Here is a 22,867-nt window from a genome sequence, read left to right on the forward strand (position 1 = left end):
TTCCTACAATAGCACTATAACGGACTAACAGTTTTTTGTAAAAAATTATTCAATATCAACCCCAAGTATTATTTTTAGGGCTGAGCATTTTTCACCCACATATATTTACGCTAAGCCAGGATATTACGCAAAGATGTATACATTTTTTTAAATTTGATTTCTTGTGATCGTCAAAAACCATTTTTAACAACGAGTTAAACACTGGTAGCGTGTTTTCCTTAAAATTTTTGTATTTTTGAATACCTAAAAATGTAAATATTCTATGGACGAATGTTAAATAAAGATCGGTTAATATAAATTGGATTTTATACGACTTACGTCACAAGTTTCTCAATTTCTAAAATTTTAATGAAGAAATCAGTTGCATAAATCTTTAATTTTGACTAACGAGAATTTTTTTATATTTCATACTCGTGAAATAGTATTAACAAATGTTTAGAAATGCGGATTAACAATATGGAAGTTTTTTGTTGTATTGATATCTCAGTACCCAATTTGCCTCATTTCGTGAGATTTACCCGTAATATGTGTACATTTTAAATGGATAATTACAATAAAAAAAATTAAAAAGTAATAAACGGGACCTAAAATGATCAAAATATATTAAATCTCATACGCTTCCATATACAAAATATGTAGGGGTCTGACTAGGCACAGGTGTCGGTTAGAGGAAATATTTTTAAAACATTTAGAAAATCGTATTAAAACACTTTTCTGTTTTTTTCGCTTTTAAAAGCGTTAGCTAATAACATTTTATGAAGGTATTTGGAAGCCCAAGTCGCTAGTTACAATAGATTTAATTAACGTTTAAAAAAAAGGGTCTGGCTGGACCCAGGTGTCGGACGTAGGGTTAAATATTTCGGGTTCATAATTCATATTGCGGTCGAAAGAAGAAGGGTCAATGAGATGCGCTCTTTTCCGTTTTGACAATAAATTTGTGAGGAAATTATTTTATTAACTATTGAAAGTGGAGTAATTTGAGTTTTCTTAGTTCAGCCGCAGCTACTAGCTCGAATTGGCGCCACCTTTTTGACTACTGACGCATGTCATGGTAATTAGTTAAAGTTCCTGCACTGGAATCTGCACAGGAACCTTGTTCCAAGTTACTGCACAGGATACGCTCGCGATCCTATAAAAATTGCATTCTTGGCGGAATTGATAGACACTATCCAATTAAAAAAAGTATTGATTGGAGCTGTTAGGAATTGGGAGTAATCATGAGCTAATACAGATTTGTGTAAAAACCGTATTGTTGAAAAATGTGTGTTGAGAAACACATAGTAAAAAGAAGTCTTATTTTAAGACAGGAAGGCAGTCTTAAATTAAGACGCAACATTTTTAAGGCTATCAATGCTAAATTTTTTTAGGGTAACCTCAATCATTTAATTATAGAAAAACAACGTAGATGACGACCAAAGAATTAATAATGATGAATTACGTGATGATATTCCAATGGAAATTGATTTCAATATGGAGTTTCGTGATGATAATATGCTTATCAGTTCTGCTGGCATTCGGAATAACAACATCAATGATAATAATTCTTACAATTCAAATACTGATGAAGATGATGACATTCATATGTCAGATAATGGTAATTATTCTCTTTTAATATATACACTGAAAGATAAAAACTCAATCGTAAAAAACTTTTTTTGAAGAAAATAGAAATATTATTATTGCATCAGTATTAAGATGTCAGCAGTTAATTCGTTCATATTAGTAGTAGAGTATAAACTACAATGAAATGTAGGCATGTTCACGGTGTGAAATGTAGACAAACCAAACATAAAAATCGCAATTTTAAAGTAGCTCCCATTTCCATAAACATCACAGAAAAAACTTGGACTCATTTTTGTTGCAACTCAAAATGAGTCCATGTTAAATGACATAGAACGTGGCGTCATCTGCCCTACTCATTTTTGTTGCAGCTCATAATGAGTCACTTTTCCGACTCATTTTAAGTTCAATTTTTTTCTGTGATTAAAGACGCCCTCACAGCTCTGCATGCATGCCAATGCATGCACAGTTGTCATGGTAACACATGAGAGTAAGTAAGTCAGAAAATTCAAATTTCATGTTTTTTTCTCTTACTCTCATGCTGGCAGTAGAGCTGTGCGAGCGCCTTAAGTTTTGTACGCTGTCTTCACGAAAACTAAATTCGAAATTAAAGTAAATTATTTGTCTTTTTATAGCATGCAGTTCTAATTAGCATTTTCTTGCATTGGCGCGGTTGAATAAGAATTTTTTTTTGGAAATTTTTAAAAAAATTTATATTCCATTTTATTTTAAGTTAGGATTATATTGCACTGGACTTTGAAAAAGAATATTATCAAACAAGAGGTGTCGACTTTTTTCTAATGTTTTTAGTTATGTAAGATATAGTTACAAAACTATAGGAAGTCCTCTTTAATGAGGGATTGTAGTAGAGATTTGTCCAATTTTTTATAAGGTTTCTATAGGTTTTATTAAGCTTTTTCTCCAATAGGTTTCCAAAAATCTGCGAATGACTGCGTTGCGCTGTTTTTAGCATATGTTGCCATAGCAACCGACGCATTCGCAGATTTACGCAAACTTTTAGGAACCTATTGGAGAAAGGGCTTTAAATTTCTTTTAAATGTTTTTGTGTGTGCGGTTACCTATTCTATATTTCTACAAGAAATTTATTTATAGATCATTTGAGCATTTTGTACACACTTAAAACATTTTTATACACATTAGAATTCCTAACACTCGCCACAGAAATGACGGTATTTTTTCTGAACAGGAGAAAAAGATGAATTTAATTCCTTTGAAATAATTATTAATTTCACAGAAACTTTAATGTAATAAAACAATTTTAATTATATAATTGACAAGACGCCAGAAATAATAATAATTTTAATTATTAATATGATATTCATTTGTTAATATTTACATAAAATATTAATTTATTAATAAAAATGAACTTACAATATAGTAATTGTAATATATTTTTTCTAATTATTTAATTTTCCGTCCTTATTGTTAATTATTTTTTATATTATTTAAAATAATTAACAATAAAATTGTTAATAGAGATTTGTTTGAAAAAAATATTAGAAACCTCTTAAATTATCTTAAAAGACAATTTCTCTAATTTTGTAATACTTTTTTCATTTCACATTAGAAACATTGTTCAACCTAAAAGAATATTTTTAATTATTTTACACTCATAGGAATCTTGTAGAAAACATAAGGAACCTTCTGAATTATTATTTTCTCAAACTTTTAAGAACACATTAGAACTTTGTACGTTCCTCATTGGAACGAAAGCCTATTAAAAAATAGTAGAACCTAGTTCATCTTACATTGTGTTCAGTTGAAGATTTTTAAGTGTTTTCTAATGTTTCCTACGAGGCTTTTTTACCAAGGTTTTACAGAAATGGAGCTGCCAAAAATTATGATTTTAGTGTTTATTATGTTTACATTTCATGTATGTCATGCCTTTAAGATTGTCATGGCATCACTATTCCAGTACTGTACTACTATCACAGAAAAACATAAGTGATAGTTATTAGTGACAGAACGTTCAACGTCCTTCCGATAGGTTAAAAAAGACTCAGGTGAGACCGCCCTAAATCTTTAAATTAAGCTAACATGACTTCAGATAAACAAAAAGTAATATATGTAGCCGACCACATGAAAATGGCCCATTTTGTCGGTTCTAGTTTTCGAGTTAATCGCAACTATAGTAATTTTGGAGAAAAACCTTAATTTTTTTTTATTTTTTATTATCAATCTACATGTTTTGACAAGTCAAATAATGCGGTTTTCAATAATTTACCGTTAATTTAAGTGTTTGATTTCATTAGTTCTTTATAAAAAATAAGAGGGTCCATTTTGTCGGTCCTTTGTAAATTCCGTATTTTCGAAATGGAGGGGGGAAAAATTTAAAACCTCTTGATTTTTCATCTTTATGGTGCCCTGGATTGGAAACAATTATTATCTGAATAACTTTCTAGAAGAACCAGAGATATCACAATTAATTGGTACACAATCTTTAATTCTGTTTTTCTCGAAGTGAGGTTTTTGGCATTCTAAACTTTGAATTTCGCCCATATCGAATTCGCCCATATCGATAAGTCCAATAGTGCCATAATGAGCCCTTTTCATGTGTACGTTGACACATATCGTTGGAAAGGTGATGAAACAAGCTTTCAGCGAATGTAAATGTCGAGCGTGTAAGATCAAACCGAAGGGCAGAGTAGCTTAAAGAAGATGAATTTTTTAAAAACTCACATGATTATTTTAGTCACAGAACGAGAAAACCCGGTTCTGCCGGCAGGACGCTTTTCGCTTTGTTTAAAAGACTACCTAACCCAAGTTAATGAATTTAAAGACTAGATATTTATATCATTTGAAAGCTTGTTTCTTTACCTTTCCGCAACGATATATTTAGTTTCGTATTTACCTGCTTCCATATTAATTTTATAGAGCAATTTCGAAGGGACTCGCGCCTGAGTCTTTTTCAACTGGCCAGAATTATGCTGAACATATTGTGATTAGGCTTCTATTAATGTATAAACAATTTTTGTTAAGCTGAGAGTAGCATATAATAACATTACACATGTGCGAAAACCAACGCGATCCAACACTGGCCCAGAATTGGCAAAGTTGGCGCGGAGTCTTGTGGTGTCAACCACGTTTGGATGTTGGTACCTGAATCGAAATTTAGACCCTCTTTTGAGCCTGCTAAATAGTAAATCGAACCTCCTTTAAACCTGCTTACTTCTCAAAATCCTCCTTTCACTCTTATTCACTATCTTTTTAACCTCTTTGCAACCTCCGTCAAATTTCTATCAAAAATTTGAAACCCTCTTTTAAATCTCTGTTAACTTTTAAGAACTCTTTTCATTCTTCTAAACTCTTTTAAGAAAATTTTTCTAATGTGACGCGTTCTGCGTTTGCGTACATTTAAAAGAAGAGAGAAAATTGTACCTTCATATACAGCCCTGGTTAAAAAACCGGACAGATTTTGGACTAATCCGAAATTTGTCCGAAACAATGTGGTTTATGATCAGGTTTTTGTCACCCGCAATTAATCCGGAGAAATCCGAATTCTATAGGATCTGTGAACAACTAGCGAAACCGGAGTTGGTCCGATGAAGTCCGAAATTAATCAGTTAATTTTAACTAGTGAATCCAACATCAGTCCGAAACAGTCAAAAGTTAGTCCGGACAATTTAGTGAATGTTAATAAAAAAAATAATTATACAAAATTACATATTAATTATTATTACTTTATGCTACATTCATCATATTTTTCGATTTACCTATCGCAATTTTATTTACATTAACTTAAAATTTCTAACGCTTGGGGATTCGAACCTACACCTATCTAACATTATATCGCACCGAAATTGAATACACTAACCACTATACCACGCTCGCATGGAAGTTCAAATTCATAATAGAACTTATAAAGTGCAACGAAAAGAAATGACAAGAAACTAACACATCAGTGTTAATTTTAATATTGACACAAGATAACTGATAATACCTACTAGTAAATTTGTAAAAACAAACTGACTACAGAATTAAATATTTTATTTACCGTAAGTAAATACCCTGAATAAAAAGTTTTTTATAATTATGGAATCCGTAATTAGTCCGGTTTAGTCTGCAGTTAGTTAGATCATATGCAACTAGTAAACGCAGAATAATCTGGTTGGTTTAATAATCCGGATAAGCTGTGAATCCGCAGCTATTCCGAAACAGTCTGCTTATGGACAGGTTTTTGTCGCTCGGAATTTGTCCGGATAAATTCAAACTCAATGCGGTTTGTGTTGTAACGTTGATTTAGAATAATCACGTTATAAGAAACCACATTGGATCCGCCGAAACTTATCTGATTAATTTCTGATAAATTATTAAAAAGTAAATAAGGTAGCTAGAATCGAACTCAACATTTTATTCCATTATTGGGTCTTTGAATTGTATAGAATCGATATAATATTCAAAGGTTGAGTTGTAAAAGAATCAAATTGTTTATTTACAAAGGAAATTCCACACGTTCTGGTTGATTATAAAATACTAATTTAGGTATTGTTATTTAATCATCAACCGACCGAAAAGGCGTCAACAATTTATAATAATCGGCATGAATCTACTGTCAACCGGCAATCACCTGTCACAGACGTTGGGACTATTGTCATGCTGCAGGGGCGAACCCATATTGCGCATGACCTATATACGGGACCGATGCAGGAAGCCGAGTAACCTTTTTTCGACAGTTCGTGCCTGGCCGCCGATAGACTTTAAAGGTGACACCGCGGTTCAACCGAAAGTTCAGTAAAAATTAGAATATGGATTACCAGGCTTTGTTGGCCAGAATCAAAGGTTAGTGTCCAGTTTCCATCTTCCTCGTTGTTCTGGAGATAGTACCGGTGTACGGTGTGACCGAGGAATAACGTTGAGACGAGCGACCGCATGGCAAGCCGATAGAACGCCGCCATTTTCGGTCGACCGACGAGTATCACCGGCGTGTGGAAGTTCTCATTCTCTCGCAAGTTTTATCTTGTTGAAAATAAAAGTGATTGATTTAATTGTTAATTGAATTTCTCGAGTCAAATTTATTTTATTTAAGTGTCAATTCATTGTGTCTGTCTCTCTCTTCTGTGTGCGGTACTCACGCCTGAGTTTTGTAAAATATAAAGTCAACTTCGTAAAGATGAAATAGTGAGCTCGGTTTGAGCTAGTCCGGGAAAGTTCCTATTTTGTTTCTGCTATCGTGATCCGGGTAGTTCACCTACCTGGCGCCGGGGAAGTTCCCTAAAACGGATCATCGATGGTGTATTATAAATTCGGAGTGTGGAATTTATAATTTGGTAACCGGAAAACCGGTAGTTGCCATTTTTGTAACGATTAACGGGTAAAACCCGTAAGCAAAGGTAAATATCGTTACAGTGTATAACCAGTGAATACGGAATAAGTCCGATCTAGTCCGAAGTTAGTCTGATAATACGCAACTTGCAAATGTAAAATTATTAAATTCGGAATTAATCTGGTTTTGGTCAGGTTTTTGTCATACAAAATTAAAATTATAGTTTGAATTTATCGGCATTTAATACAAATTGTTTTTAATATACCAATTCAATATTATAAAAAAATCATTCCAGATTAAATCATTGAATTGGATTGAATATGGATTGTTTTGAACTGTCTGTGGATTGTATATATTTACAAATTCTTATAATAATAAGATTTATTTTCGGACTGTGGTTTTTTGATCGGATATTATTCGGATTGACGCCGAAACATACTTGTTTCGGATTAAATCTTTTAACTGGATTAAATTTGGATTATTGCGGACTGATTTCGTATTCTTTACATTTCGTATTATTTCGTATTTGTTTCGGATTATACCTTTTAGTTGGATTAAATGCGGATTGTTGCAGACAATTTTCGGATTCTTAGCATACAGATTTAGGATTGTTTCGTACTTCTTTCGGAATAGGATTTTGCCACACTTAGTTTCAAATTGTTGCGGACTAATACCGGACTTCTTGCTTACAGAGTTCGAATTGCTCCTGACATTTTGCAGATTAAGTTTTTTTAACTAGATTAAACTCGGATTGTTGCGAACTGATTCCGTATTCTTTACATATTGATATCGGATAATTCCGTACTTATTTTAGAAGAACTCTTCACCGGTCATAAATTCGGATTGTTGCGGACTAATTACGGACTGAATTCGTAGACATTCAGGATTACTCCGGAGTGTTTTCGGATTCAGATTTTCGTTCGGATTGATATCAGACTATCGCGGATCATTTTCGGACCTTTTTCGTACAATTTTCGGATTAATCCGTACTAATCTGTCCGTATTTAATCCGGAATTAGTCCGAAATTTTTACCAGGAAGTCTGTCGCAGTACCTGTATCGACCAGTATAGTATTATATATTTCAGTAATTGATACACTACAATTTTTTAAAAAATGTATAAAAAAGAAATGATTTATATTTAAAACATTAATACTCAAAATAATTTTATTCCACTTCTTAAATATTTTTATTTTCATGTTTAGTTATAAAAATATCAACAGTTTTACATTTTCATTTACCTATATATATCAAGTGAAGAAGTTTTTAAGAGATATTGATATTATATTGATTATTTAGTAGAAATATTTAAAATGAAGTTTTTTAAATTTTGAAAAAGTGCGTGCTTTAAAGCGCATGTGCTATAGAATAGGAAGCAAAACTAGAGGATTTACAAGGCCTAAAAGAGGTTAAAATTTGACCCTCTTTTGAACCTCAATCCATGCAGATTTGTATTTTTCCGCAAATTTAAAGGTTCGAAAGAGGGTCCTCACTTGCATGATAACTAAACTCCTAAAGTCTGAAAAGTATAAGGTTAAAGAGGTTTAAAAGAGGGTCTAAATTTCGACTCGGGCAGCCAGATCTCGGCATACATTAATGGCCTAATATTGGCTGCAATTACTCCCCCAATGTTGGAAAAATTAAAAAAATACTGGGACAAGCAACATCCCATTATTGGCAATTATAATTTGCTATCAATGATAAAAAAATTTAGCCATTAATGTGCCGTTATTGGGCCTAGCTACGTCCCATTACTGGCAATTATAACTTGACATCAAAGATACAAAATTTTTGCCATTAACTTTTCATCCGTCGCATGGTGAGAAGTTTCCTCATCCAGTTTCTTTTTTATTTATAACTCTTAAAATACAAAAAATTCCATATTCTGAGTAGTAAAGAGTGGGGCAAAATGGGGTACCTTTTTGTAATTGGCTGTTTACAGAAGAACCAAACGAATAAATCGATTCAACTAACCACCAGAATTCTTCTTTGTACTCTTAGGTTTGAGAAAATTATGATAATAGCGATGAAAAATTTTTTTAAAGAAGTATCAAATTAAAAATATCGATTTTTTGCGGGAAGTTTTTAAAAATACATAATATAATGCTTTTAAGTAGTTCAATGAAACGGCGTAGCCCCCGGTATGGCCCAACACATAGGTACCCCATTTTGCCCCACACTGCATATTACAACAAAATGTAATGTTTCCAAGTAGCTGTAAACAATTTAACAACATATCCTATTGGAAATTAATCTAGAATAAGTGCTGAAAAAGATCCTACAAAAATCCTACGTGCGAAATTAAATAGATTATCCCAAAAAGTTTTATAAGCCCTTTAATTTCGATAAACATTGGTATTTTTTGCTTAAAACTTTAAAATTGTATAACTTCAAAAAAAATTGTTTTTTCATAGTGTCCTCATAATTGATAACATTTTCTTATCAATATGAATGATATATATCCAGGATAAAAAAAATTAAAAGTAGGGGAGACTGGGGTAAACCCGCTCACTATCGATTTGACGCTATGAACTCAACTTAAGATAGAGATATTGGTACTGTGAATAGTACTGTACTGTGAATCAGAGACAGACAAACAAGTGTTTTTAGAGGTGTCAGAAGAAAACGTGCTTTTCATTTTTATGTTTTCTGATAATTATTTTTGAGTCTTAGTTCATTGACTAAATTTTTCTGATGTTGTTGGATGTCCTTTTTCAAAGTACATATATTTCTTATTTCAAATAGATTTAGTTAAATTTATTCTGAAATGTAGGGAATACATTCGGGGTAAAGACGCTCACTTAGTTTTAAATTTAAAATTTAGAATAAAATAATTTCACGTATTATATTTTAACAATAATAAAATTTATAACTTGATAAAACAAAAATTGTTGGGTAAGTCCGGAGGAGATGGCCATAGTTTTTTTAAAGTACTGTAAAATTGATAAAAAAGCGTTTTTTGTCTAAACTTTTATTGATAATTAAACATTGAACACTTAACTTTAAAATAACGAAACATAAAATAAAATATTTTCATAGCAACAATCTTACAATTTACATTTTCGAAAAAGTCCATTTGGCCATCTCTCCCGGAATGTCCGGGTGAGATGGCCACGTGTGTGCAGGAGAGATGGCCACTAACTATAATTTTTGGCTTCTATCTTAAATTTAATTTTTAATCGTTCACATTTTTCCTCTTTTTCTGGTCGCATTTTGAAAATTTTTCATGGGATTCAGAGCAGTTTTTATGTAGCCACAAGTGTCAAATTCTGCATTGAATTCAATCTTCAATCAATGTCGTTTGGTTCTAACTTTTGGCACAACCTACAAATAAATCTCTATCTCTGGTGTCAATGAGATCAATTATTTTGTTCTCAGACATTTTTAATTTGTTTTTCTTTAATATTTCTTAAGTATCTAACATTAACATAAAAAATGTCAAAGAAAAGTCATTAACGTCCATCTTACCAAAAAATTCATGATAAAAGTAAACATCAAAATATTAAATAAATAAAATAATTTTTCCTTTTATTTTTCGTTTATATCGAAGCGTGGGTTATGCACTACTCAATAAAACTTAAAATTAAAAATTATGTTAACAATATAGCAACAAGAAATCTGAAATTTTCAAATTATTTTAGACCCATGAAAAAAAATAAACAAGGATTACACTTACAGTTTCATTATTTTTTATCAAATTATTGTTTAGATTTACTATTAATCACAAAAGTTTGAAGAACAACCCATAAAAAATGATATTTCTTTACAAAATCTTACCCTAACCCTATCCACATTTCACTTTCTCTTAATAAAATACTAGAACCAAAAGGGCGCGCGTTGCGCGCCCACTCCTAGTCCTTTGACACACAAAATAAAACCTTAATGTAACCTTACATTAAATCTTAATTTAATAAAAACGTATATGTTTATATTTTAATAATTATTTTTCTGTTAATAAAATTGTTTAAAAAATTTTTAATTTTTTTAATCTAATTTTGACGAATTGAATTTTCTATAAAAAATTACACGTTAATGCCTATAAAAAATTCTCATTCTGGAGAAAATCACCTTTAAAATAAGCCTAAAATCATTAAAAAGCATTCAGTATTTTAGAAGTCATTAAAATTTTTGTAAAACATTGAAAATTATCATTTTTTAGAAATGTCTAAATAAAATATTGATTAAATGACTTGAAAAATTATGTACAAACTCCAAGGATTAATTTAAAAAGAGAAAAATCAGTAACCTTCTATATTACAGAAATTGTGTAGATTTTTCTGACAAAATACAGGCGAAATTTTTTTTAAATTAATACTTGGAGTTTTGCACATCAATACAGGGTAATTTAATTTTCCCAAAATATTGAGAACATTCTTGAATTTGCAATTGTTTTAAAGAATTGTTAATAACAATTTTAAAATTTCATTTTTTAACAATCCCTTTATTTTATCATTAAAGTATAGACATATAAGCTTTAATTAAAAAAAATTACTTAATTATTACTTCCTCATAGAGAAAGTATTGTAATACCAAAATTTTTCGAGTTCGATTTTTTGATATATCTTTATGTTATTTGACCTCAGGAGTTGCGGACATAAAGTGAGCGTACTTTGTGATAGATTAATAAAGTTTAACTAAATTTTTTTTGGATTTTTAATTTTCCAAAAACACGTTTTTTGACCATAACTTTAAAAAAATGTTAGGACACCTATAAATGTTTTTCTATAATTTTATACAGTTTTTTTAAACGCATCTTTTGAGTTCTAATTGAACATTTTTCGTCCATATTACCGGAGATATTAAACTTTTAAAAATCATAAATTTTGGAAAAAAATATTTTTTTGAAAATTTTGTTAAAAAATGTAGAAGTAATCTTAAAATTATCGTTACTAACTTGTAGAGCATTATAAAACGATTCGATTGACTTATTTTTGAACCTAATTAGATAATAAATTTCGAAATTATTGGTATTTTAAAAACCAAAAATTGTGGAAAATGACATTTTCTCAACTTTTTTGTTTGAAAATTTTTGTTTAACTATTAAACTATTATAACTATCTTGTTGAGTATTTAAAAATACATTGATTGACCTAAGATTCAATCACTTTTACCATATTTATAAAAAGTTATTCATATATTTTCCTATTATTATTAGGGGAGACTGGGGCGAAAAGTTAAATTTTGCATAAATGATTTTTTTTTGGCAATATAAGCCGCTTAGATGCAAATATTTGTATATCAATATTGTAGGGCAACTTGTCCTCTACAACTTTCAATAAAAAAGTTCCTGATATTTTCGCAAAAAATACATGTTTTGTCCTTTCTTGAAAATTTTATTTTTTTTAACTTTTCGCCCCATGCTGGGGCGAAAAGTTAAATTCTATTTTTAGCCTACTAAAACTATTTTCTGATAGGTGATAAATAGTAGATAAGTTAAAGTATACGTAAACAAGTAATTTAGTAAATAAAAGATCTTTGTTTATTTGACAAAAGCTTTAGAATAGTTGTAAAGTTAAAAAATTGAAATTTCAAAAAAAAAAAATTTTTTGGTTTATTTCACGTTAACCGGCTTATTTGTTGACAGAGTACTTGCCAAATGTCAAATAAATAATGTTTAAACAAATAAACCCAAAAAAACGAAAAATAAAAAAAAATTTTAACAACATGTAAAAATACATTTAACTTTTCGCCCCACCCATTATTTAACTTTTCGCCCCAGGGTGCGTTTTTGGCTTTAACAACAAATATAAAAAATCTGACTAAAGATATTTAGAAAATACATGTAGGTATCTCTTCAGGGGACCCAAATAATGAAGTAAAAAAATCGCGGTGAGAAAAAATGCAAAAAATATACTTAAAAGTTGATATTTTCTTTTTCGAAAAAATTTTCAAAAGTAGGTTGAAAAAAAACTTTTAATATTGACACCACAAAAATAAACAGAATTGCACACAACTTCGGACATTTATTTAGGGTGATAACACCCTTCTATAATTAAAATTGCAATGCTCTAACTATTTTCGTTCGAAAGATAATGAATTTTAACGGTTTTGGTAGTTTAACTTTTCGCCCCAGTCTTCCCTATTATCTCTATGAAGAAGCAAAGTGTTCATGAAATGAGCACACCAAAATTATAAAAAATATACAACTTGGCAGCGGTTTCTTTATTTGTTTCAAAGTAATAATAACATGAAAATAAAATGATCTAAAACTTTAACACCAAATTACTTTAACAATACAATTTTTTTTTTTGAAAAAGTTTCCCTTATTGGGGAAAATTTTTTTTTCCTTATTGGGTCAAAACCCATTATATTAAAACATCAAAGATATTTTTGTTGGGATTAAATTATTCTCTAATTAATGATTTATTACCATTTATTAAATCAATTTTAATTAATTGTACACTATCTGCAAAAATTATGTAAATGCTACATTTTAGTGCTATAAATAATTTTTTCATTTTGCAAAATGTATTAATTAACATTTTTCCCGTCTAAGACACTAAAACTCAATATAAGTATTCAAAAATTAAACTTAAAAGTAAAATTTAATTAACTTTCCAAAATCATTAAAAAATTTCTTGACTTTGTCTTGTTTAATAAAATTAATATAATTTTGGAAATACTTTACATGTTTTAATGTTCTTTAGATAAAGCTGAAATAAGCATTCAGTTTATTTTAATACAATTAATGTTAATAGTATTAGTTTATGCTAATAGTATTTAACATTAAAATCTACAAGTAAATATGTAAATAAAAAAGCCAAACATGACAGAATTTTATGTATTATCCTAACTTCAATGCTTGGCCATTTCTAGTTAAAAAAGTATCAAGCTAAAACAAAAATTGTCTGTTTCAAAACATTTACAATATAAAATGTTTTTTGCCGTTTTTCGCGAATTTTTTTTTTTAAAGTAAGAATTTTTTTGAATGAAATAAAACATTTCTACTATGTTGTTCATATATTTAACTGTAACTTATATTTTTTATAAGCGTTTATATCAAAAATCTTCCAAATTAGGAGCTATTGCATATAGAGCTGCTCCGCCGGAGTTCATGACTGCCGTGCAGTCCTGAGCCCACAAATTTTGTCCGAAAGCAAAAAATCAAGTTTATTCATATTTTATAAATATTTTATTATTAAGTGAACTAACTTTTAAGTGAAAATATTAAAAATTGACACTACTTTAAAAAAAATTCGATTTTTTGCCTACTTTTTTGCAACTTTTTTATTTTAAAAAAGGTACTAAAATTTTTTTTTCTTTTCAAGTTTAGTTCACTTAATAATAAATTTAATAACGAACAATTTCCAATTTTTCATTTTAAAATCGGTCAATAACTTTTTGAGCTACACTGCACGGCAATTTTAAAAATCCTGTTTTGAGAAAAACGCATTTAAAAAAATAGTATCAAAAATTAATATTTAGGGGAGAGTCTCCAGTTGTGAGACACCTCCAGTTGTGAGACAGTCAATTTTTTTTAACATGCAATATTAAAAAGCCGATTGGTTTATATAAAAACATTTCTTTTTATATGAGCCAACTTTTTCGTGTACGCCGAAGCGGATATATAAATGAATCTGAAGTTACTAACGTTGATTCAACGAAAAACTTAAAAAAAAATTTTCTCAGGATATAAATTTTTCTGGTATATTTTTAACCCAAGTAAACTCTCCAAAACCTAAAATAAAAAAAACGTGGGAAAAAAAGTGATTTTTTTTTTTTTTTGGCAAATTTTTTCCAAAAATCACGAAATTTCAATTAAATTTATAATTCCTTGCCTCGGTAGTCATTTTTTTCTTTTGATAATTGTTTATTCTAATGTCGAGTGCCATATAAAAAAATTCCAAGTAGTTCCAAGTCGGGGAAAGCAGTGATTTTGGTTTTTTTGTCACGGATTTTTGGAAAATCCGAGCATTTCAAGTAATTTAATAATTCCTTGCCTCGGTAGTTACTTTTTTCTTTTGATAATTGTTTATTTTATTATTACACGTTATTTAAAAAAATTTTTAAGTAATTCCAAGTCGGGGAAAGCAGTGATTTTGAATTTTTTTGTGTCACGAATTATCCAAAAATCTCAAAATTGCAAATTAATCAATGATTCCTCGCTTCGATAGTCATTTTTTTCTTTTGATAATTGTTTATTTTGCCATTAGACGTTATTTTAAAAAAATTTCAAGTGATTCCAAGTCGGGGAAAGTAGTGATTTTTATTTTTTTTGTCGAATTTTTTCCAAAAATCACGAAATTTTAAGTAAATTAATAATTCCTCGCCTCGGTAGTCATTTTTTTCTTTTGATAATTGTTTATTCTAATGTCGTGTGCCATTTAAAAAAAATTCCAAGTAGTTCCAAGTCGGGGAAAGCAGTGATTTTAATTTTTTTAATGAAATTTCGGAATTTTTGGAAAATTCGTGACACAAAAAAATTCAAAATCACTGCTTTCCCCGACTTGGGATTACTTAAATTTTTTTTAAATAACGTGTAATAATAAAATAAACAATTATCAAAAGAAAAAAGTAACTACCGAGGCAAGGAATTATTAAATTACTTGAAATGCTCGGATTTTCCAAAAATCCGTGACAAAAAAAACCAAAATTACTGTTTTCCCCGATTTGGAAACGTATAAAATTTTTTTTAAATAGCGTCTAATATTAAAATAAACAATTATCAAAAAAAAAAATGACTACCGGGTCGAGGAACTATGAATTTATTTAAAATTTCGTGATTTTTGGAAAAAATTCAAAAAAATAGAATAAAAATCACTGCTTTTCCCAGGTTTTTTTATTATAGGGTTTGGAGGGTTTACTTGGGTTAAAAATATACAAGGAAAATTTGTATCCTGAGAAAATTTTTTTTTAAGTTTTTCTTTGAACCAACGTTGGTAACTTCAGTTTCATATATATATAAACTGTTTTTGTTAAATACCAACACTGTGTGTGATAATCGACTAAAAAGCGTTTTTTCAATAAATGCAAAGTACTTTTTTTCCAAGTTAATTAATTGGAAAAGGTAAATGTAATGCATTTTCTTTTAGTGTTTTCCTTATATTTTGTGATGCAATATTGCATTGTTCCAATCTACGGTTGAAAATAATTTAATTTTCCTTTTTCAGAATAGCGCCAATTTCTGGGTGTGAGACACAGCATATCACCAGTTGTGAGACGGTGTCAACACCCATCTGGGCAGCATAAAAAATACGACTTTGCAGGCATACTATTTAAATGTTGTTTTTATTTTTTTTTTCTAGTATTTTTGGGCATGTCAAGTGGAAAAAAGTCAATTGATTCAGAAGAAATCAATTTTAATGCTCTTGTTGAAGCTATTAAATTGTGTTTATTTGATAGTCATATTTTGGCAAATAAATATTATTATTATAATGATTCTAAAACTGGCACCTTATTATTATGGCACCTGTTTATTACCTTCAAGACTCTAATTTTGAACTAAAATAAAAAATATTCTTTTTTTGTTTAAGACAACATAAACTTTTTTATAATAAAAAACTGGGTACTGGTTTAAGATTTATTAAAAAAATATTAAACCATGTAAAGTATTTCTGAAATTATATTAATTTTTTAATAAAACAAGGCAAACTAAAGGACGAGATCAAGCATTTTTAAAATGATTCTAGAAAGTTATTTAAATTTCTTTACAAGTTTAATTCTTGAAAAAGTAGATAATGTTAGTGACTTAGACGGGAAAGTTGTTAATTTATTACTTGCATTTCTTAATTACAAAAAAGAAAAATCATTTTATATCACTAAAAAGTAGTATTTTACACAATTTTTAAAAACTTACCTCCTTATCCTTATTTTTAATCACAAAAATTTTTTTCGTCTTTTAATTTTAAAAAAAAAATGTGTTCTTCACATTGCACTTTTATTTTTCTGTATTATATAATGCGAAAATCTGTTAATAAACTATAACTACACTGTAAAAATAGAGAGTTAAATTTTAACTCCCCAGGGGATTCTATAAAAGTCGCACCCATTGGGGAGTTAATGCCAGGGGAGTTAAATAAAGAGAGTTAAAACTTCACACCCAAATGCTAACTCCCCAATGAAAAAATAACTCGCGCGGGTGTTGAATGAAGGGAGTTAGAAATTAACTCTCTTTTGGAGTTTATTTTTAACTCGAAAAATTTCACTCCAAACTCCCGAGTCCGTTAACTCCCTAAATGTTTTACAGTGTATATATGTATACTCAAGTATAAAATAGACTACCAACTCCCCCCCCTCTCTCTCTCTCTGGTCACTTAATAGACTGCCTACTGGTTGAAAGAAACCCTTCAAACAATAGACCAGGTACTCGAGCAGACCTTTCGTTTCTCTTTAAATTTTATATATATATCTTTCAAATATCTTTCTGTCTTCTTCTTTCTAAATAAATAACATAAATCGGTCCCTGTTTATAACGCAGAAAATCTAACGCTATTGCTTTCTTCCTCTTTCCAAATAGAAATAACATAAATCGGTCTCTATTTATAACGCAGAAAATCTAACGCTATTGCTTTCTTTCTCTTTCGAGGATAAGCAACATTAGACTGTCTCTCTTTACCTAATTTGCATATCTACTCGTTTCATATTAAGGATAACATTATTTGAATCCATAGTTGTAATTCATGAAACAAATATTTATTATTTATTAAACCAATATTTATTGTTTATAGAACTCAAAGTTTATCAATAATAAATCGTGATTATGGCGGGAATAAGACGAATTTTAATATTTAAAAAATAAAACTGTTTTGTCTTGAAAAAATGAAGTGAGCGGATTTACCCTGGAAAATTGTGATTTTTATGTGAATTATAAATTTTCTCTAAGTAAAATTAGAAAAGATAAATCAAAAACTCTTTTTTATTTTTTTAGTAGAAATCATAAGCTTTCAAATGATATAAATTAACTTGGATTTAAAAAATAATTTCCTATATTTTTACCGATCTGACAAAAAGTGAGCGGGTTTTTAGTCGTCTCATCTACCCTTCATGGAAAAAGAGAGGTACCCTATTTTGCCCCACTCTCCCCTACCATTCACAGCACTCTTCTTCTTGATATATTAAAACAATTTTTGTATTGTTTAAAATTTTTTTTAATGAATTTAAAAGCAGAAAATCTCGAGAATTTTTGACGCAAAGTGAGGAAACTTCTCACCGTGCGACTAACTGATTTTACTGCCAATAGATTGTTTAGAAATTCTAATGAACATTCCAAAAAAATTTGGCATTTGATATCAATTTTGGACTAATTTATAAAGATGAGAAGATTGCTCACCTGCGACGGATAGAGGGTTAAAGTACCATTAATGTGTCATTACTTGGCCTTCTTTTTTCGAAATTCCCTTGGATGTTCTACCACTAAGGGTTAAAATAAGAACAACAAATACAATCGTATCGAATATAAATTGTTCAAATAACTTCACATAAACGTTAACATCGATTAATGGAGTAAAAACAATTCTGTCACAGTAACAATATCATGTTTTACTGTGATTCTAAAGAAAATATTGTCAAACCAATACTGGACTAGCATTTAAAAAAATGAATCACTAAATTAAGTTAATTACAATCTTGTACCAGTTATTAATTTTTAGTTAGGTAGTAAATTTTGTGTGCTTTTTAAAATATTTAGAAAGAAAATTTGAATTTTTTTAACAAAGCAAAGTTTTTTTATTGTAAAGAAATTAATATTTATGATTAATATTCCTTAAATAAAAATTTCTGTCACATGTCGGTATTCACAAAGGGCAGATAATTGTACCAGCAGTTAGCTCGCCCGTATTTGTTCCTATTGTTGTCTTTCAGGGAAGGTTCTCGTTGTAATTAGGTTCAAAATTGCCTAAATTTTAATAATTTTTTTCAATACAAAATAAGGAATTCTATAAAAAAATTTTGGTAGGTTTTATATGTAACTCAAAGAACTTAATTTATTAAATTTTTTCATTAAAAAATATTTCAAAATGTCCGCTTCAGCTCCCTCTGACGTTTTCCGTTTTCTTAAAAAACTTTTTATAACAAAATAAGGCAATTGTTAAAATTATTATTATTGCATGCTCTTTTTATGTTTTAACGTTAACAAATAATATTTATGACAATGTAGAGGACGGCCAAATAAAGAAACATTAAATACATTAACAATATAAATATATTTTGAGAAATGCAATATAAGTCAACTTTGTTGTCGTTTGCACACCCGATTCGCAATTGCCCCCTTGATTGATCAAGACTAGCCTGTCCCAATTAATAAAGTGGAAACAGACATGCGCGTATATTATTAATTTAAAAATCGCATTAAAATTTTTATATTGTTTATTTTTTACGACTAGTCATCTCTTTCATGCACTACAGGATTATTTTTTTTATTTAATGAAAATGTTCTTTTGAACCTGATGTACTCTTTCCGGTAAAGTTTTTCATGTATTCGGTATTTTTCTGTCACATTGATTAATAATATAATAATGGTTAGCTTGGAGTGCATTTAGGCTGCTCTACCAGATATAGTGTTTCTAGAGAATTACATTTTTTATCAAAATATCCTTTCTTCTGAGTATTCTTAATAAAATAAGAATAATAATTTTAAAAAATTTTCATTTTTCCATAAATTTTGACGAAAACCTCCCCTTAATAAAATATCTGTATTACACAAGTACTACACTTTAAGATTAGCATGCAAAACTAGACAACCATTACTGCAGCAGTACTGGTACAATTCTTACACACTAGAGGAAATCTGTTCCCATTTTAGGGAACATGATGATTGAAATTTAAAGTTCGGCGGAAGTGGCGTTCCTTGTGAGGAAACGCAGAAATAATATTAATGTTAAATTTAAACAGTGTAACGTATGTTTTCTATAAAATTTACAAATTTAATATGAAATTTAATTATTTTAGATATTAAACTATAAGAATAACAATTATTTCACGGATTTTTTTAAGTACTTTTAGTTCTCACCGCAACAAGTTATGTCTCATTATTATCACTTTATAATTGTATAACACTCGCTTATAGCTGATTCTACTCGTGTAATTTACATCACTTACCTTCGGCTCGTGCTGAAAATGTCACACTTTTTTGATCACACAGTTTACACAATTATATCATAAATAACTATTGTGTTGTTTTTCAATATGTGTTATTCATAACACTTTTTGTAACAGAATATTTTGATGCTGATGATGACACATTTTCTGCGGCTGAAAGTAGCATAGATATTAATTGTAATGACGACGACGACGACGACGACGACGACGACGATGACTGAACCCTGAACCAAATTATTGTAGAAAAACCTTGTACCAATTTAAAAAGTACTTTGAGAAACTACAAAGTCCTCTAACACGACACTTTTACTGCTCCTCTTGTTTACAAAATCACCAAACAGAAATGTCAAAATGTCCAAATTGTTTGACGGAATCTAAAAGTACTTATTTCTTAACAATTTCTGTCATTGATCAAATTAAAGCTTTTTACAAGCGACACGGTTTCCAAAAAAAATTGCAGCATCGATTTAACAGAGTTAAATTGAACAATGAAAATATTGAAGATATCTATGACGGAAGAATATATAAAGAATTATCGGCAGATAAACAATTTTTATCTGATCCAAATAACATTTCGTTTTCTTGGTATACCGATGGTGTTAAGGTATTCAAGTCGTCTAAATTTTCCTTTTGGCCATTTTATTTGGTAATAAATGAACTTCCATATGATCTAAGATTTAGGAAAGAAAATCTGATTCTAGCAGGAATGTGGTTTGGAAAAAATAAACCTTCACCTAACCAATTTCTGTTACCTATATACCCAGATATTTCACAACTTATGACTGGCATTGACGTAAATACACCTGATGTAGAAGATGGAACGATTACTATAAAGGGTATGATTATTGCAGGAACATGTGATCTCCCAGCAAAAGCATTGTTCATGCATATGAAACAATACAATGGAGAAAATGGTTGTCAGAAATGCAAAATAAAAGGCAAAAGAGAAGGTGGTGTTCAGACTTACCCACATCAAGTAAATCTTGAGCTTAGAACTGAAGAAGAGACAATACGACAAGCAAGAAGAGCGACTTCTAAAAACCCAGTTTGTGGAGTTAAAGGCCCAACTATTTTGACTAACTTAGTTTACAAATGGATTAGAACGACAACAATAGATCCAATGCATTGCGTGTTTCTTGGTGTGTTCAAATCACTTTTAATGCTCTGGTTTTATCCTTCTCACGCAGGCGAGCGTTTCTCAATTTACGACAAAGTTGACGACGTTGATAAGCTTATCAAAAAAATTAAAGTTCCACAATTTGTTCAAAGACGACTTCGTTCTATAAAGGAGCATTTGAAGTACTGGAAAGCATCGGAGCTTAAAGTTTTCTTTTTTCATGTCTCTCTTGTCGTTTTGGAAGGTATTTTAATGCCAGCATATTTTGAGCATTTCAAATTATTAGTTGCTGCTATTTATCTCCTTAGTCAACGAAGCATATCAGAAGATATGTTAAACAATGCAGATCGAATGATAATTGAATTCAGTGCTAGATTTGCATTTCTTTATCATGCTCGCAACATGACGAACAACTTACATTCAATGCGACATTTTGTTCAAGATGTTCGTGACATTGGCCCTTTATATGTGTATTCTTGTTTCACATATGAAGATATTAATGGAAAATTGAAAAATTAAGTACATGGAAGTAAAGGGGCACAACTTCAAATATATTTTGGTGCGTCTTTGTATGTGAACACATACACACTAAACCAAGACGAACTTGCTGAAGGGTCTAAAGTGCATGCTTTTTGTAAAAAGTACATTTGTTGCTCTAAAAAATTGAAGCTACAACTTATACAAGATAATATATATGTTGTTGGAGGATTTTCAAGAACACGAATTCCAAATGATGTTCACCAAATATTTTTGGATCATAGAGTTCAGGGTGCAAAGTACACAGTCTTCAAAAAGTTAATGAAGAACAACATGATATATACGTCTGAAATATACACTCAAGCCAAAGTTACTAACTCCAAATGTGCTCAATACGCTACGAATAATGGCATAAGATTTGGAATTATTCGACTGTTTTTAAAGGTATCAATTTGTGAATGTCGAAATTGTTGTGATTGTCCATCAACTTATTATGCCGTCATCAGAAGATATTGAAAAGAACTCGCTTTCCCTACAACACTTCTTTCGGAAATAAGTTTAAATTTCATTCATCGAGTCGATGAAATTCCAAATCAAATGGACATTGTAAGTGTAGAGAATTTACAAAACGTGTGCTTCTTTGTAAATGTTATGAAAGGAAACACGATATCAACTTTTGTTTCACAACCAGTAAATGTTATTAAAAACGAATAAAAAGAGAAAATGTTTATATGCACTTATAATAATTATCGCCATAATTTTGGCTGATCAAAATATATTCATCTTTGGTGAAAAGGCAGATATATACTCGCCACGATTTTGGTTGAGTGAGCCTTTAAGGTTTTGTCTGAGATAATTTTGCAATATAGATAAATAAATTAGACACACTTTTGTCTGAATCAATGCTGAATAAATATATTCACCACAATTCTGAATTGAAAATTTTGCTTAAAATTAATTACAACTAATATTGATAATATTCGACACGATTTTGTCTATGTAAGTTAAAAAATTCTCAAAAATATTGTTAGTAATCGACACGATTTTGTCTGGGTCAGGTAAAAAATTCCAATCATAATTATCATTTATTAAAAACTACTGTGTAAATAACAAGAAAGCTATATATGAATAAAAATAAGTTTGGTAAAAAATGAATAAAACAATTAACAATATTATTATTATTACATCACATCATTTTCAAAGACGTATATTAGTATTACGAAAAATGAAAAAGTAAGTACTTTTAATTAAATAAACTGTTCAACAAACCCACATAGAATGAAAACTTTCCTAAAAGTTCAAAGTACCTTGACTGCAATGTTCGGAATCTTCAGTTACGAGACACTTTAAAGTTGAAATAATAATTCTTTTAATTTCGACCGTTTTTCAATGTTT

At 29.6% G+C, this 22,867-nt stretch overlaps 1 protein-coding gene across 1 annotated transcript; it reads left to right on the forward strand.

The window, feature by feature from the left end:
* Nucleotides 1-401: 401 nt before the first annotated feature.
* On the forward strand, nucleotides 402-22,381 carry LOC122503876. The gene is made up of 2 exons (XM_043614628.1): nucleotides 402-1,594; nucleotides 20,730-22,381. Exons 1-2 carry the CDS (start codon nucleotides 1,453-1,455, stop codon nucleotides 21,512-21,514), a joined length of 927 nt encoding a protein of 308 aa, XP_043470563.1. The 5' UTR covers nucleotides 402-1,452; the 3' UTR covers nucleotides 21,515-22,381.
* The last annotated feature ends 486 nt before the right edge of the window (nucleotides 22,382-22,867 follow it).

This window comes from Leptopilina heterotoma, unplaced genomic scaffold (assembly GCF_015476425.1).
Source record: "Leptopilina heterotoma isolate Lh14 unplaced genomic scaffold, ASM1547642v1 Lhet_271, whole genome shotgun sequence".
NCBI classification, from domain to species: Eukaryota; Metazoa; Arthropoda; class Insecta; order Hymenoptera; family Figitidae; genus Leptopilina; species Leptopilina heterotoma.

Bases quoted from the DNA above. Each gene is read 5' to 3' on its own strand.
- LOC122503876 (XM_043614628.1), top strand. From the start codon at position 1,453: ATGGAAATTGATTTCAATATGGAGTTTCGTGATGATAATATGCTTATC. The intron at 1,595-20,729 runs GTAATTATTCTC...TGATTATTGCAG, and splicing joins CATTCATATGTCAGATAATG to GAACATGTGATCTCCCAGCA.